Genomic DNA, 17,860 nt, shown 5'->3' with positions numbered 1-17,860 from the left:
ACTGAAATTTAAAAGCATTGCAGTGGAAAAATATTTGCCGTCGGTCTGGTTCATTATTATTCTCCCCTAAACCTATGATCAGTAAGTGAAATCAGTTTAAGGAGAATTACTATCAAAAGCCAATTACAAGCCAAATACATTTTGATATTAAAGCTATTAGAAGCTAACACTGATTTCAACTTTTCTAGATAAGTGAAATTGTTAAGACATTAATGAACCTCAGTTATCATGTCAGTGTCACGTGTTCCACGGTAGAACACCTTCTGTTTCAAGGTACAACGTGATGCATGTCCGACGAATAATAGCTTAACCATTCATACGTTACGTTACTAGTTTGAAAAATATATAGTATTTTACTTGTCATAAGTTTCTGTAACTGAAGAATTTACAATATGTTCCAAATATATTTAATATAAAAAACAGCAGTTACATATTTACAAATGCACCAAACACAGCCTCCAGTCTAGCAACAACAGAGACTGAACAAAATAGTGGAAACTGCTTATAGCGGTCTCTATTCCTGTGCATATTAGTTTAAGACCAGTCACTAGTCTTAAAGTAGCAAAAATCATCTTATGTTCCTAGATACAGTTTCCTGTAGGTGCTACACTTTTCTTTACAGCATTTAGATAGGTGTCTCAAAGTGAACTAAGTCAGTGCACTATACCTTCAGTGATACCCCAGCCTGCGATCACACCAGTTTGGCCCTCATAGGTGTCATCGACCTATAGTGAAGAAGGCAACGTCACCAGCTGGATGTATCCTTGAGGACAAAAAGAAACAAATCATACTTACAATATGTTGTATCTGGATTCTCTAAATGTGAAATACTGTATCTAACTAAGGACACTGAATGAAACTCTTCAACTCCATAATCTGCATGTTGGTTTCACAAAATGTCATAACCAGCAATACCGTGAGACAGTACCACAGGTGGCTATGATAATAATAGTGGCAAACCTTACAAGATAGACGCCAAAGAAACCATACTTAGTAAGTAGTATTGTTATTAACAATACATTCGAATACACTACAGCCACCTATGTGCCTCCTACTGCTAGGTCATATTTTGACCAGGCTTGCATATTGGCTAGCTACTTTCTTTCCTTCTTCCCTGACGACCTGCTCTTGACAGTTTTAGTAATATAGAAAGGAGAATGCGAACGAATGTATGTCAGCACAGGAAATAAGATTCTAAAGCTTTTTTTTTCTAACATAAATGCCGTGCCCTGAGGCGATTGCTGTGAATGCTGAGGCAAAACAGAATGCAAAAGACAGTCACAATATTTTACGACAGAGCAAAACTCTTGACCTACAGACGACAAGTTATACAGGCAGATTCTCTGATAGAATCGCACGATGTTATGAAAAAGACTAAGAAATTATATCTAAGACACTACGTGTATACTTCAGTCTGAAGACAATGAACTTTCGTAAATCCTTTATGAATGTGGTTGAAAAGAAATGAATTTTAAAAGCAATTTAAGAGTATCACTCTCTGAAAAATTACGAACTTTCAAAATGGCTCTTGAAAGTAAATTCAAGAGCGGAATCTGCAGAAAGAAGGAAAAAGCATGGACACTGGTGAGCTAGTTAAGAATATTGTCTAAAAAGAGGTACCTTATGGCTTAAGCTAAGGAGTTATTTGGCCACAAACCAGAGAAACATTCATATTAATTACGGAAAAAATGTGCATCTCAGTTTCAGTTATTTAATTACTGAAGAACTATTCTAGCTCAATAGTTAAATGTGCAATAAATATCTCAGTCCTTCAAAATCTTGTTTAAATTCAGAGCTACACCATCAGCATAGTGCTGAGTGCAGTGAAACGTCCTTTTCAAGTTCCATTAACAGTATTTATTTTTCTGTGCACGAGTCTGATATATAGATGTTTGCTTCAAAGGGCACATTTATAAGTACATGTGCTCTGGTAGCAAATGTACGAACTCAGTACTAGTGTGGCCATAATTCTATTCATAGGCAACGTAATAAGGGACTGAGCTGTATTAGAATAATACGTGGTTCTGGGAGGTAGGCTACTGGAGAATGTCGCCAAATGGCTTGGACAGCGTGCATCCTATCAAAGATAGCAGACTCATTAGTAGATTAGCAGAAAAGCTTAACCAACCATCACAAATCATATTGAAATGGCAACTGTGAAGTCCGTAACTTCATTGGAGCTTTTCCATAAAACGTTTGGCCGAAACTGCAAATTCAGACCTGAGAAGAAAGCAATACAACAGAACATCTGCTTGATTACTTTAAAAACAGAAAGAGATAGTCTTAATACCTTACTTACAAATCTGTATTTAGACAAATCGGTTACTGCCCAGACTGTTCAACTTCCAGTTAAGCTGAGCAACCATTGAAGGTTGAACGGACCGAAGATAAGGACTGTTCTAATTAGATGGAACTGAGGCAGAACAAAACTAAATGGGACATGGAGTTGAGAGAGACAAGTTAAACCAATGTCGATGTTTTCTGTGACTGTAATGCGTATATAGGAACAAGATATTTAGCTAGTTGTGTGACAGTATTTTATGTAGTGGCTCTGATAATGGCAATGTAACAGAGTGTGTAAAAGAAATGCATAGAGGGCAATGACTGTAGAAACAGATCAGTTACGTGCAAAAGTCATTCAGCTGTTGTGGTGTTTGTTTGTTACAGCAATTGGGTTTGTTTCTAAGACAATACCTTAAAACATTGAAGATACATGTAACATTCATTTAGCACAACGTGGAACCCTAATCGTAGAGATATTCAACAATCCCCAAACGACACTGGTAGCTGAAGTAAGAAATCGACTAAATGTAATCACTCAGCAGCGAGTCATAGGAGACTCTGGCTTCCTTATGCGTAAGCACGCAAGAGATAACTATGAACGGCCTCTGAAATATTGTCACAGGAATTCGGTTTCTCCTTGTTCTTTTTTGTGCAGTTAGTAGAACATATCGAGTACTATGTTCCAACAGGCTATGTGGAAACTTCATTTTAGTATACAATTGATATTAATAAATAACTTGGCATCGTCGAATAATCAGATAATATATACAAAATAACAGCGTAAAATTATATTAAGTAAACCAAAAACTGAAAGAAACGCCAGTGACTGGTGTGTTAAAAATTAATTATGAGTCTCAGATGACAAACACTGCTATAGCAGACTGCCATCACGTTACATACTTCGTTGAAGCACTAATCTCTCTCTCCCCCCCTCTCTCTCCCCCTCCCTCTCTCCCCCCTCCCTCTCTCCCCCTCCCTCTCTCCCCCTCCCTCTCTCCCCCCTCTCTCTCCCCCCTCTCTCTCACCCCTCTCTCTCTCCCCCCTCTCTCTCCCCCCTCTCTCCCCCCCTCTCTCACTCCCCCCCTCTCTCTCCCCCTCTCTCTCCCCCTCTCTCTCTCCCCCTCTCTCTGAAAACCTCTCTCTCAAAACCTCTCTCTCAAAACCTCTCTCTCAAAACCTCTCTCTCAAAACCTCTCTCTCAAAACCTCTCTCTCTCAAAACCTCTCTCTCTCAAAACCTCACTCTCTCTCTCTCTCAAAACCTCACTCTCTCTCTCTCTCTCTCTCAAAACCTCACTCTCTCTCTCTCTCTACTCTCTCTCTCTCAAATTCTCTTTCAAACTCTCTGTATCCCTATGAAGCAAGGACACCACGTTCTTTTTGCCCCACTCACGGTTCAGAGGAGCTTCGCTGGGCAGGAATATCACACCCACGTCATAACTGGCTGCCCAGGCTACCATCGCAGTGGACTCAGGGCGCGACTGGGCATAACTGGATTCCACAATCCAGGCGGTGGATTCGTCCTGACTTCTGTGGATGCCTCCCAAGCGGACGGTCCACGTTTGGTACCTGTGAAAGTAATGTTCCTACTTACAGTTGCGAAACAGACGAACGACTCTTAATTTTTTTCGTACAGCTGATGCTAATCACTTCCAGGGACTCTCAAAAGCAGATGAAAAGTCAACTATTCCCTGTCAAGGTGTATTAGCAGGTATTTTATGTATCTACATATGCGCTCAAACAGAATAAAATACCAAGAAAGCTACTTGAGCAGTTTCCTAAGTTTCGTAACATGTAAGTTTTTTTTTAATCAGTCATAGTATTAATATGTGGAAGTTAAGCCTCCACGTAAGAACGGAAACACAGAAATATTGCCAAATTTTCGTCGGGTTTCTCTTCTGCCAGAATTCTCTAAAATTTTGGGAAAGGTAATATATACTAGGCTTTTCAACAACCTAACTACGAATAATATATTGTCAACGTCAGAGTTCGTATTTCTAAAGGATTAGGAAACTGAGGAGGCTTTTAACATACATAATGAGAATATACATAATTCATTAGATAATAACGCAAATGGAATTAAAGTTTATGAAGGAGTAAAATAATAATCATTATAATCTCGTCTTTCTGAATAGCCTGGTGCAAGTCTTTCAATTGGACACCACTCTGTCAAATTGCGTGTCACTTACCCACCACAGTAATCCTACTGTAGAAAGGGAACCTGCAAATTGAAGGGGAATCAGAACCATGTGTCGTTGTTGGCCAATCTTCACATCGCTGAGAGATGAATATTAGGTTATGGGCTTCATACATGATTCGATCCTACAATCTCTAAGTTTCAGTTCATGTGCCTCACCGCTAGACCACCAAGCTTGACTTTAAGAAATGAAATGCAAAATTTACAGTGATTAAAGCGATTAACATGAAAATGTCTCTATGAGGAGAGTTATGATTGTCCATAAAGTTGATAACCAGAAGTTGGTAAGAATTTATGACACTTGTGAAATTACTTATATTTTCTCATTGTATGCGTATGAGGTATGCCATTAAGTGATTTTTCACGTTATCTATTGTTTATTACTGTGTTATCTACGTTAATTTTGTTTGTAAAAAAGAACAGAGCAGTTAACAGATCGAGTTTTGAGAGAAGTCCTGTAACATAAAAAGTGTAATGACTGTATTAATTTTCTCATGTTTGTGTTAGTAACTGTACATGCCTACATTTAGTAGATCATTACATTTTCATACTATAGCCAGAAGTTTGGTGTATGGTTCCAATAATGAATTTATTTTCTATTGGAATGCTCTACGGATACATTTTGTCATTATTATTGATGTTATGATTGAAATGGAAAAGTATCAAGACAAAAAGGGAGGGTATTTGGAAAATGCTGGTAGTCAGGTATTAAATTGTGAAATCAATGCTTAGTAGTACATTGGTTAAAGAAGAAATACAATCAGATGTGGTGAGTCTTATGTATAGGAAAAGCACCCTATAACTCGTTTCAGTCAGAGTTAGCAGGAATTGGTGTGTATCTAGGAATGGCATAAGATTTGCATAGAGAGAGAACAGATAATGAAGAGGTACAAAACTTCGTGATTTAAACTGGTGATAAAGCAGAAAAAGTATGCTATCTTTTGTGAAGGTATCATGTACCAAATGTTATAGTAAACGAGTCAGGTCTAATTATGATGTAACACAGTGAATTGTTAGGAAGTAACGAGAATTATTGTGAAATGAAAAAATGATTACTTAGTGATAGGATTACTAGTTAATAAAGATTATAAACATACTGATGATGTTAATGATAATGATAATGGTAATTTATTAGGTATTTTTTGCGGAAAGAAATTAGGTATTGTGGAAAGTAGAGTGATGAAGTTATATCTTGGGTTAATGGTATCTTGAAATACAGTAAAGTAAATGAATCGAAAGGAAATGTTTAAATCTGAATAAAACAGATTTTCGGAATCATCAGGAGGTAGTTATGTTTGTGGTGCTTTGTAAACTTGACTCCAAGGAATGATGAGTAAAATAATAATAATGATTTACTAAGTCAACTATTTTGCTTATGGAAATGTGCTAATTAAATAGTGTGTGTAATAATACACACACTGAACTGTGTAAAAACATGATACTGTACGTATAACTGATACGAATCGATGGTAAATTGTTCACAAGCATGGGAAAAAGTAATTGATGTGTATTACAGTAAGGGATGTAGAGAACCTGGTATAAAAAGCAAGGCTTGAAAGTATTATTTTTATCATTGCACATTTAAAACATCCATGCAGCTGTCTGCTTCAACATGTACACAAATGTTTAAAATTAATTATAAATTATTTATGCACTTGATAATATATTAACCAAATAATTTCTTTCAGTTCTGTGAGGATGAGAGTAGTGCTGAATTCCACAAGAATGTAACTCTGTTGCAAATAACAGAAATAATTTTGCCATTTTAGTATTTATATGAGTAATTTAGTCTAACATTTTGCGTTTTCCTAGCACCCATGCATCTAATTTACTACTTACTCCTGTACATATATATACTGAGCAATTAAGGATTTAAAATAAATGGTATGTATATGTGTCAGAACTCGTAAATATTGACAAGTAAAAATATTGAGTGTAAAGTTTATTTCATTTTTCGCTCTAAGCTTCCTGTATTTACAGTCCCGAAACGATCGAGCAGAGCGTTTTCACTTGCTTTTTACACCCTTAGATTTTTACATATCTTACATACTATTTCAGAAAATACTGACTACAAATTGTACCTGGTGGTACAGTCCAAAATGGAACTCGATGATGAAATCAGAAATATAAAGATCAGAACTACAACACTAACTGAGACATAAACTCTTTTTAATTTATAAAAAAAATTAAAGCAATTTATAAATACTAAAATTGTTGTATAAGAATGAGAAGAAAACGTAGATACTAGACTAGTGCAAAAAAAATATAAGTCTTCCTCTTACTAGTTTTCTTTAAAAACAGGGAATTCTAATACATCAATGTAATCCTTGGATTTTGTTAATACTAATGATTGTAATTATGTTTCGATGTAGGCAAGGTAACTGCAGCAGCTGTAGAGAAATATCTGTTGGTTGGAATCTGGTTTTAATCATCATGAAGAAAAAATAATGTTACGTAATTTATCTTTGTTTCTTTGCATGTAGACCATAATGAAAACTGTATGATTACCGTCCATACCGGGTATTTTTCAGTGTTTACGTTCTAAGATCTTTGGTTTTCCTGACTTTTGCCCTACTATAAAATAAATAACGGTTTTGCTCACGTAAATTTCCATACTAAATATCAGTTTTTCGCAAGTGATTTTTCTATGCATGTGTGTCGTTATTCATTGACGAATGACTGTTGGAAACAGAATGTATTTTCAAAACCTGTCCAGAACTTTAATAACAAAATGTTCGTGTAGTTTCAGAGCAAAAACAGCGTCATTATTTACCGTAAGTGGACCAGCTTGCTAGAGTCAGACAATAGCTTTTCCAAAGAACCGTGGGTTGACCCACAGTGGGCCATTGGATTGTTTTTGTCACTTTTCGGTTCCTGCATCGGTGCTCACGGCTCTGAATGGCTTGTTAATGTGGAAAATGAAAGGCTTTATCAGGGCTCAGCATCCACGTTAAACATAAACATTAATTACCACTGTTGATGGCTCCGTAGTCCGTTCAAATGTTGAAAGGAAACAAGTCGGATATTACCTAGAATAACACCACACCTACTAATGCACTGTTGTCTTCGAAGCAATCTTCAAGTTGAGGATCAAATTTCTTCACTATATAAATCTGGATTCCTTTATTTAAAAAGTCTTTTTTAATTTTAACCAACTTGATTATGGGTTCATAACGAAATGTAAAGAACGACCTCAAATTATACACAGTTTTTGGAGACTTAGAAAATTTCATTTTACATTAGATGATTTGGTTTTGCAATCTTTGCCAGTTCTCCTGCGTTACTGCTACAAAGATATTACGCTTAATTTCTATTGCGCTAGTCAAAGAGTGAACAACGACCGCAGAAATGATGTGGTAATTCGAAATGGGTCAGTATCTTACGAAGAAATTGAAGTAATGGTTTAAGATTATCATTAGATCACTTCATCGATATCTCGTTATTCTGTTGTTGCAGGTTCTTTGTTTCATAGAACACCACAAGACAATAACGATCTCTTTGAAACCGTAACACTAGAAAAGCCACTAGAAAAGGAGTTTGAAAACCGAAATCTATGTGCTGTCATGGCGCTACTTGTATAAAAGTGCACCAGTACCGCATTAGTGCTGTTTGTGAGGTGTAACCTGAAGACAATGGGAGATGTGTATCTCTCTGTGAATCTGATATTTAATGATAGACGAGGAAGAACTCGATGCTTGGTTTTGGTGTTTTATCTTTCCATCTTGCACAGAATGCATGCATTTGAGGGACGAAACATCCACTCCAGCCCTGCAATTCCACTATGCAGGCACAAAAAGTATGAGTAGTTTGATGTGCAATATCGTACAGGCGATTATTTTTCAGATTTGTCCGACGATCACTGAACAGTATGCGCTACACACACATGTTGCAAGATTTATAAACACCATTCTTGAACAACAGTTCAGTACACGTGATTTCAACAGGCAAACGCTACAACTCATACAGCTAAAAACATCATGACTTTCATTGACCACTGTTTTGATGGAAAACTAATTTTGAAAGGGTAGTGATCTTCTCTAATCCTGTATTTATTCTGACGTGATGTTTTCTTGCTGTAATACCTTCATATTGCTGCTTACAAATTCGCATTAGTCTCGAGGTTTAGGTAGAAAGTGTATGACGTTTCTATAATCAATAAATGGTACATTTTTTAAGAAATGTAACAACCAGTTCAATAATATCAATTGCATAATGGGAATTTTTTCCAAGAGGTTAAGTCAGTGAACACCAGGTAATTAACTGGACGTGAGCCGTCTGACTTTATTTACTTGAATTTGCTGATATATTGTTTCCTTGCGATCCGTTCGTACAGACGTTTCAGATATGTGTAATCGTCTTAATAACAATTGATACTGTATGTGTCAAGTGCTGAAATGTAGGAGGAAGTTGGCAAAGGTTTTGAAATTATTCTCTTATCACTAGCAACCCTTAACTCACGCGTTGTGGTCTCTCAAACCGGGCGAGAGTTGCCGAACTCACTCTCGTAGGTAAATCGTGGCCTTCATTTTCCCTCCTTAAATCGTCATCTCTGTAACGTTTGATTAGCGGTTGCATTATCGCCCTCTTTGTTTGTTGTTGACACGTGTTGCTGACACATGCTGGGGTCTATTACACCACGCGTTGTAAACTACATATCTGTTTTCTTAGTAAAGCAATGGTCATCTTAATTTTAAAGAAGTAGAAGTCGCTGAACAAAGGAACACGTCAGAATATGTTAGCTATGTAAAGGAAGAAATAGACGAAAAAACACGACGATTTTACAATAGCTTGTGATCTGCTGGCGAACAAGAGTATTATTCAGAGGAAGAAATTCAGGATAGTAGTGCGTGCGGGCAGCTTACTGTTAAAAAAAAAAAAAAACAAAACAAAACTTGAATCGTTAGTTAACATCAAATGTGTTCTGAGTGGTGGCAAAGGAAAATGTGGATTCCTGCAGTGCATGTCAGTTTTTATGCTTTCTTTTTGTCCTATCGAGTGCAATTTTTCTATGCGTATTAAACACTGGAATTTTGTTTTATGTTAAAATTTACCAGCTACAGAAAGATATTAATTTTCCAGAATGTAAAATTCAGTTCTCTAACTGTATGTTTACGAGCAACACTTAAAAAACCGCGCGAAAGTGTGTGCTTTTGTGAGATAAAATGTAATACACTGCAGGCTTTATTTAGTACTTAAACAACAGTGAAGTAATTATAAAAGAACGCTACACTGAACATCAACGTTACACCCGCCTTTTGCAGCCAAGCAATTCCGCTATTGCTGAACATTGTATTTCTACTGGACATTCAATGGAGTATGAGAAAACAATGATTTTGTCCACAGCAACGTCTTTCTGGGACTCCATTATTAAAGAATCCGTAGAAATACGACTGGCGGAAAATCTGTTAAACCGTGACAGCGGCTACCAGCTGGACAGTGCATGGAATCCCATCATCTCCACGATTTGCTCAATTGGAAGACCGAGAAGTGCGCTGACGGCCGCGGCACACAGCAACGCAGAGGGCGACTGAGTTCTGCTATTCCACCAGAGAGGGCGCTGCCGGCGGGCAGTGTGGTTCATCTATCAAGTTTTCGACGCATGCGCAGAATAGTTACAGTACGCTATATATTGCGGAACGGAGGATGTTTTCGCGTGGAAGACCTCCCGCATCCTATTATTCCTCAAACCCTACAAACCCCCTTCTGCCGCCTCTTCCTATCGTCCCATCTGCCTCACCTCCGTCTTCAGTAAGGTCTTTGAATCCATCCTCTCCCGCCGTATCCATCAGCACCTTGCTCAACACCACCTACTCCCCCTTACCCAGTGTGGCTTCCGACCCTCCTTCTCTGCTGAAGACCAACTCCTTAATCTTGTTCACCTTCTGTCCCTCCAGCTCAACTCCCGTCGCTCCGCCTTTTTTGTTTCCCTTGACCTCCAAAATGCCTATGACCGTGTATGGCATCCCAGTCTCCTCTTTAAACGCCAAACCTATGCCCTGCCTATCAATTTTATCCGTCTGGTCGCTTCCTTCCTCTCGCACCGTCCTTCTTATGTCACCCTCCACAACACCAACTCTGGTATCTTTTATCCCACGGCTGGTGTTCCCCAGGGTTCTGTCCTCTCCCCTCTCCTTTATCTCTTGTATACAGCTGATATGCTCAAGCCACCCCCCACCAGTCCACCTCCTCCAGTATGCTGATGACACCGCCTTCCTGGCTCTCTATCCTACCCTTCAACGGTCTCAACGTACCCTCCAAACCCACCTTCACCAGTTCACCACTTGGTGTAACCAGTGGTTCCTCCATCTCAACCACTCCAAAACCCAGGCAATCATCATAGGCCGCACCACCCACTCCTTTTGAATCCATGATTTCTGCCTCACTCTTTATGGTCGCCCCATCCAGCTCACCCCCACCCTGAAATACCTTGGCCTCACCCTTGACCGACACCTCACCTGGACCCCTCATCTCCAGACCGTCCAGCAGAAAGCCCATTCCCACCTCCACCTTCTGAAACTCCTGTCTGGCCGGACATGGGGATTGCATCCTTCTACCATCCTCCACACCTACAAATCCCTCATCCGTCCTATCCTCTGTTATGCCAGCGTTGCCTGGATCTCTGCCCCCACCCGCTTTTACAAGGCCCTCCAAATCCTTGAACGCCATGCGCTCCGCCTTGCCTTCCGTATTCGCCTTCCTTCCCCCACATGGCTCCTGTATGAACTGATCCCCTTCCCCCACCTCCTCCTGTTCCTCCAACATCTCCACATCCTTTACATTGTCCGCAGGCTTGATCCCCCCCACCCTCTGGTTTCCTCCTTCCTCTTCTCCCCCCACCCATTGCCGCACCTCTATCGCTGTATCCCACCCTCTCTCCACCTCCACACCCTCCATCTCCTTCATGAGGACAATTTCCAACACCTCCCCCTCCCGGATGATGAGCTTCGCCGTGACATCTACCCTTCCTTCCAACTATAACCTGGCCTTGTCCCCCCCCCCTCCCCAGGGCCCCCTTTTTCCTCTTCCCTCCTTCTCCCAGAGCAGATTTTCCTTGTATCCCCCCACCTCCCCTAAGACCCTGCACCCCGTACATGCTTCTTTCCTGCCCACATCCCTCCCTACCTGGCCCTCCTCAGCGCGCCCCCCGCTTTCTCCCCCATCTCTTCCTCTCCCTCCCTTCTTCCAGTCTCCCTCATCTCCTTGCGCCTGGCAGATCCTCTGTTTTGATCATCGTCGGTGTGTGCCACATCAGTGTTGTGTTTAGTGCCGTTTCTTCTGTGCGTCAAGAGGTGTGATTTTAATTGTGTACTGCCTTGAGGTTCGCACTCAGTGTTTGTTATGTGCTACGCCATCCGTCGATGCATTTTATGCTCCAGTCATATTGTGCCTTGTGCTCTTTTAATTGTCGCAGTGTGTGGCTTTTTGTGTGTGCTACTTTTAAACAGTTTTTTATCTCCATTTTAGAGTCACCCCGTTTTTTTTTTGTCTATTGCCTTCCATGATGTTCCCCCTTTTTTTTATATCTATGTCACTATATTCTCTCCTGTGTTATTTTTAAATGTCTTCTATTGTTTGTTCTATGTCTTTCGGCTGAAGAGCAGCGCATATGCTGCTGCCAGCCCGCTCCGATGGGGAATTGAAATACAAGAAAGGAAAAAAAAAAGCTTTCGCGCGGCGCCACCGGCAACTCCAGAGACACACCGGTAACTTGCTCGGTGGTCTAGCGGTAGCGTCTTTGATTCATAATCAAAACGTCTTCGGTCCCGGAATCGATCCCCGCCACTGCCTAAATTTTGATAAATAATCGGCATTGGCGGCCGAAGACTTCCGGCAAAAGAAGTCAGCCTCATTCTGCCAACGTCCTTGTCAAAGAAGGCGGAGAAGCGGATAGAGGTTCAGGGCACTCTCTTGTCCTAGGGGTGGGAAATTGCTCCTAAAGATGGAAGAATCAGCAATGATCGACATGAGGATGCAGAAGGCAATGGAAACCACTGCATTAAAGACACGTAACGTGTATCCACTGGACATGTGGCCTGTATTTGAAGAAGTGTCATGATGATCTCTCCATTGGCAAAAGATTCCGGAATAGTCCCCCATTCGGATCTCCGGGAGGGGACTGCCAAGGGGGAGGTTACCATGGGAAAAAGATTGAATAATCAACGAAAGGATAACGTTCTTCGAGTCGGGGCGTGGAATGTGGTAGGGAAACTAGAAAATCTGAAAAGGGAAATGCAAAGGCTCAATCTAGATATAGTAGGGGTCAGTGAAGTGCAGTGGAAGGAAGTCAAGGATTTCTGGTCAGATGAGTATCGGGTAATATCAACAGCAGCAGAAAATGGAATAACAGTTGTAGGATTCGTTATGAGTAGGAAGGTAGGGCAGAGGGTGTGTTACTGTCAACAGTTCAGTGACAGGGTTGTTCTAATCAGAATCGACAGCAGACCAACACCGACAACGATAGTTCAGGTATACATGCCGACGTCGCAAGCTGAAGATGAACAGATAGAGAAAGTGTATGAGGATATTGAAAGGGTAATGCAGTATGTAAAGGGGGACGAAAATCTAATAGTCATGGGCGACTGGAATGCAGTTGTAGGGGAAGGAGTAGAAGAAAAGGTTACAGGAGAATATGGGCTTGGGACAAGGAATGAAAGAGGAGAAAGACTAATTGAGTTCTGTAACAAGTTTCAGCTAGTAATAGCGAATACCCTGTTCAAGAATCACAAGAGGAGGAGGTATACTTGGAAAAGGCGGGGAGATACGGGAAGATTTCAATTAGATTACGTCATGGTCAGACAGAGATTCCGAAATCAGATACTGGATTGTAAGGCGTACCTAGGAGCAGATATAGATTCAGATCACAATATAGTAGTGATGAAGAGTAGGCTGAAGTTCAAGACATTAGTCAGGAAGAATCAATACGCAAAGAAGTGGGATACGGAAGTACTAAAGAATGACGAGATACGTTTGAAGTTCTCTAACGCTATAGATACAGCAATAAGGAATAGCGCAGTAGGCAGTACAGTTGAAGAGGAATGGACATATCTAAAAAGGGCCATCACAGAAGTTGGGAAGGAAAACATAGGTACAAAGAAGGTAGCTGCGAAGAAACCATGGGTAACAGAAGAAATACTTCAGTTGATTGATGAAAGGAGGAAGTACAAACATGTTCCGGGAAAATCAGGAATACAGAAATACAAGTCGCTGAGGAATGAAATAAATAGGAAGTGCAGGGAAGCTAAGACGAAATGGCTGCAGGAAAAATGTGAAGACATCGAAAAAGATATGATTGTCGGAAGGACAGACTCAGCATACAGGAAAGTCAAAACAACATTAAAAGCAACAGTGGTAACATTAAGAGTGCAACGGGAATTCCACTGTTAAATGCACAGGAGAGAGCAGATAGGTGGAAAGAATACATTGAAAGCCTCTATGAGGGTCAAGATTTGTCTGATGTGATAGAAGAAGAAACAGGAGTCGATTTAGAAGAGATAGGGGACCCAGTATTATAATCGGAATTTAAAAGAGCTTTGGAGGACTTACAGTCAAATAAGGCAGAAGGGATAGATAACATTCCATCAGAATTTTTTAAAATCATTGGAGGAAGTGGCAACAAAACGACTATTCACGATGGTGTGTAGAATATATGAGTCTGGCGATATACCATCTGACTTTCGGAAAAGCATCATCCACAGAATTCCTAAGACGGCAAGAGCTGACAAGTGTGAGAATTATCGCACAATCAGCTTAACAGTTAATGCATCGAAGCTGCTTACAAGAATAATATACAGAAGAATGGAAGAGAAAATTGAGAATGCGCTAGGTGACGATCAGTTTGGCTTTAGGAAAAGTAAAGGGACGAGAGAGGTAATTCTGACGTTACGGCTAACAATGGAAGCAAGGCTGAAGAAAAATCAAGACACTTTCATAGGATTTGTCGATCTGGAAAAAGCGTTCGACAATATAAGATGGTGCAAGCTGTTCGAGATTCTGAAAAAAGTAGGGGTAAGCTATAGGGAGAGACGGATCATATACAATATGTGCTACAACCAAGAGGGAATAATAAGAGTGGATGATCAAGAACGAAGTGCTCGTATTAAGAAGGGTGTAAGTCAAGGCTGTAGCCTTTCGCCCCTACTCTTGAATCTGTACATCGAGGAAGCAATGATGGAAATTAAAGAAAGGTTCAGGAGTGGAATTAAATTACAAGGTGAAAGGATATCAATGATACGATTCGCTGATGACTTTGCTATCCTGAGTGAAAGTGAAGAAAAATTAAATGATCTGCTGAACGGAATGAACAGTCTAATGAGTACACAGTATGGTTTGAGAGTAAATCGGAGAAAGATGAAGGTAATGAGAAGTAGTAGAAATGAGAACAGCCAGAAACTTAACATCAGGATTGATGGTCACGAAGTCAATTAAGTTAAGGAATTTTGTTACCTAGGCAGTAAAATAACCAATGACGGACGGAGCAAGGAGGACATCAAAAGCAGACTCGCTATGGCATAAAAGGCATTTCTGGCCAAGAGAAGTCTACTAATATCAAATACCGGCCTTAATTTGAGAAAGAAATTTCTGAGGATGGACGTCTGGAGTACAGCATTGTATGGTAGTGAAACATGGACTGTGGGAAAACCGGAACAGAAGAGAATCGAAGCATTTGAGATGTGGTGCTATAGACGAATGTTGAAAATTAGGTGGACTGATGAGGTAAGGAATGAGGAGGTTCTACGCAGAATCGGAGAGGAAAGGAATATGTGGAAAACACTGATAAGGAGAAGGGACAGGATGATAGGACATCTGCTAAGACATGAGGGAATGAGTTCCATGGTACTAGAGGGAGCTGTAGAGGGCAAAAACTGTAAAGGAAGACAGAGATTGGAATACGTCAAGCAAATAATTGAGGGCGTAGGTTGCAAGTGCTACTCTGAGATGAAGAGGTTAGCACAGGAAAGGAATTCGTGGCGGGCCGCATCAAACCAGTCAGTAGACTGATGACAAAAAAAAAAAACGCCGGGACTGGCGACAGACATGCACCTGTTTAAACGCTACACTTCCTATCAACTCGTCCAAGTACTGGTCAGCCGTCCGCCGCCTTACCGTATCTAAACCCTCCCCCTACTATCCTCTCCTTCATGACAACCAACCCTTCCCTGACAACAGTAGTAAGGCCAGTCACTTTGCCTCCTACCTCTCTGATGTCTTTACCATCCCTGACGATCCCCAGTTCGATTACTCCCTCTTCCCAGATGTCCGCGATCGAACTGATACCTCTGTACCTCCCCACGCACCTGGTTTCCAGTACTTGGACAACATTGCACACGCAGAACTCAATGCCCCAAACACTACACCTATCGCCACCTTCGTGAAGCTCCTGCCTCTTTCCTCTTCACCCTGGCCAGGCTCTACAATGTAGTCCTGTCCACCGGCTACAACCCCGACCTGTGGAAAACCTCCCATATAATGATGTCCCTTAAACCCAGTAAACCGCCATCCGCTGTCTCCTCCTACTGTCCCATCAGCCTTACCTCAGTCTTCAGCAAGGTCCTGGAATCCATTCTCACCCGACGCATCCACCAGCATCTCCGCCAGCACCGCCTCCTTCCCATTACCCAGTGTGGCTTTTGGCCGTCCTTCTCTTCCAATGACCTTCTCCTTCACCTCACTCATTTCCTCTCTGAACAGCTTAATTCCCGTCGCTCCGCTATCTTCCTCTCCCTTGACCTTGAACAAGCCTATGACCACATGTGGCATTCTGGTCTCCTCTTCAAGCTCCAAACCTTCGCCCTTCCTATTAACTACGTCTGTCTGATCGGCACCTTTCTTTCCCAACGTCCTTCCTACGTCACCATCCACAACATGGCTTCCTACACCTTCTTCCCCTCCGCCAGTGTGCCCCAGGATTCCGTCCTCTCCCCTCTTCTATACCTCCTGTATACAGCAGACATGCTGCCGCCTTCACCCCACATCAACCTTCTCCAGTACGCTGATGACACCGCCTTCCTTGCCCTTGCCCCCACACTGCAGCGCTCGCAACACCTTCTCCAATCCCATCTTGACCAGTTCACCGCTTGGTGCAAGCAATGGTTGCTTAAGGTCAATCCTTCCAAAACCCAGGCGATCATTGTAGGCAAAACCACCCCTCCCTTCCGCCTCCTCGATTTCTACATCACCATCTATGGCCATCCTATCACCCTCACCCCCACCCTTAAGTACCCTGGTGTCACTCTCGATCGTCGCCTCTCCTGGACCTCCCAGCTCCGGAAGATCCAAGCCAAGGCACGCTGCCAGTTCTGTCCCCTCAAGCTCCTTTCCGGCCGTACTTGGGGTCTGGACCCCTCCACCATTCTCCATACCTATAAATCCCACCCTGCCTGGATCTCCACTCCCCCCACCTTTTACAAATCCCTCCAGATCCTAGAACACCATGCTCTTCACCTCGCCTATCGCATCTGTCTCCCCTCCCCCACCCGGATCTTGTATGACCTAATTCCCTTCCCCCACCTCCTCATTTTCCTCAAACAGATACAGATTCTCTACACCTCCCGTAAACTAGACCCTCCGCACCCGCTGGTCTCTCCCATCCTCTCCCTCCCCTATCCACTGCCGCGCCTGTACTTCCACGTCCCACCAGCTCTCCATCTCTCCACTATCCATACCCTCTCCCAAGGCGGCTTCTGCCAGCTCCCCCTCCATGATGATGACCTCCTCCCCTCCATCTACCCCTCCTACCAACTTTGATCCTCCCTCCCTCTTCCTGTGTTTGTTTCCTTTGGGCACCCTCTCTCCCTTCTCTCCCCATTCCCTCCCTCCTCCCTTTCTCCCCACTCCTCCCCCGGGCTTCCTCTACCACTGTCCCTCCACTCCTCCTCCCATCTCCTCTGCCATTGGCATCTTTGCTCTCCCCTCTCCCTCCCCCTCATCCTTCTTCCCCTCTTGGCAGGTCCCTGGACTCACACACGTTACTTGGACATTCATGTGCTGGAGATCATCGCCATCCGTTTCTCGTGTGTGCCATCGTGTTTTGTGTTCTGTGTTCACTGTCACGCTCCATCATTCACATGTGTCATCTAAATCATCAGTGTTTGTGCCTCGTGTCAACAGTTTGTAGTGTGGATTATCGTCAAGTGTGAATGGCTCCATGTTTTGTATTGTATGTCTACTGTTTTTTACCCGCCATTATGTCAATTGTGGGTATTCTTTCTGTTTTCATCATTGTCTCCTCTAAGGCTGAAGAGCGGCGTAGAATGCTGCTGCCAGCCTACCTGTTGTTTGTACAGGTATGAAATTACAATAAAGGAAAAAAAAGACGTTTTCGCCTGTCTGCGACGGCTCACCTGAAGATGACTGGCAGGTGCCCAGTTGAAATATCGTGCGA

General features: G+C 42.0%; 1 protein-coding gene across 2 annotated transcripts in view; it reads right to left on the bottom strand.

Moving 5' to 3' along the window:
- Positions 1-17,860, bottom strand: part of LOC126106607 (chymotrypsin-like elastase family member 1) — a 61,857-nt gene that overhangs the window by 17,814 nt on the left and 26,183 nt on the right. For both annotated transcript variants that reach the window (XM_049912950.1, XM_049912949.1), the window contains exons 3-4: positions 3,676-3,851; positions 668-763 (exon numbers count right to left, since the gene is read on the bottom strand). In XM_049912950.1, the coding sequence (XP_049768907.1) occupies positions 726-763; positions 3,676-3,851 (214 nt within the window). In that variant the 3' untranslated portion in view covers positions 668-725. The remainder of the gene's footprint in view (positions 1-667; positions 764-3,675; positions 3,852-17,860) is intronic.

Source organism: Schistocerca cancellata, chromosome 10, assembly GCF_023864275.1.
Source record: "Schistocerca cancellata isolate TAMUIC-IGC-003103 chromosome 10, iqSchCanc2.1, whole genome shotgun sequence".
NCBI classification, from domain to species: Eukaryota; Metazoa; Arthropoda; class Insecta; order Orthoptera; family Acrididae; genus Schistocerca; species Schistocerca cancellata.
The sequence above is the reverse complement of the archived record's forward strand: the minus strand, read 5'-3'. Positions and strand labels throughout refer to the sequence as shown.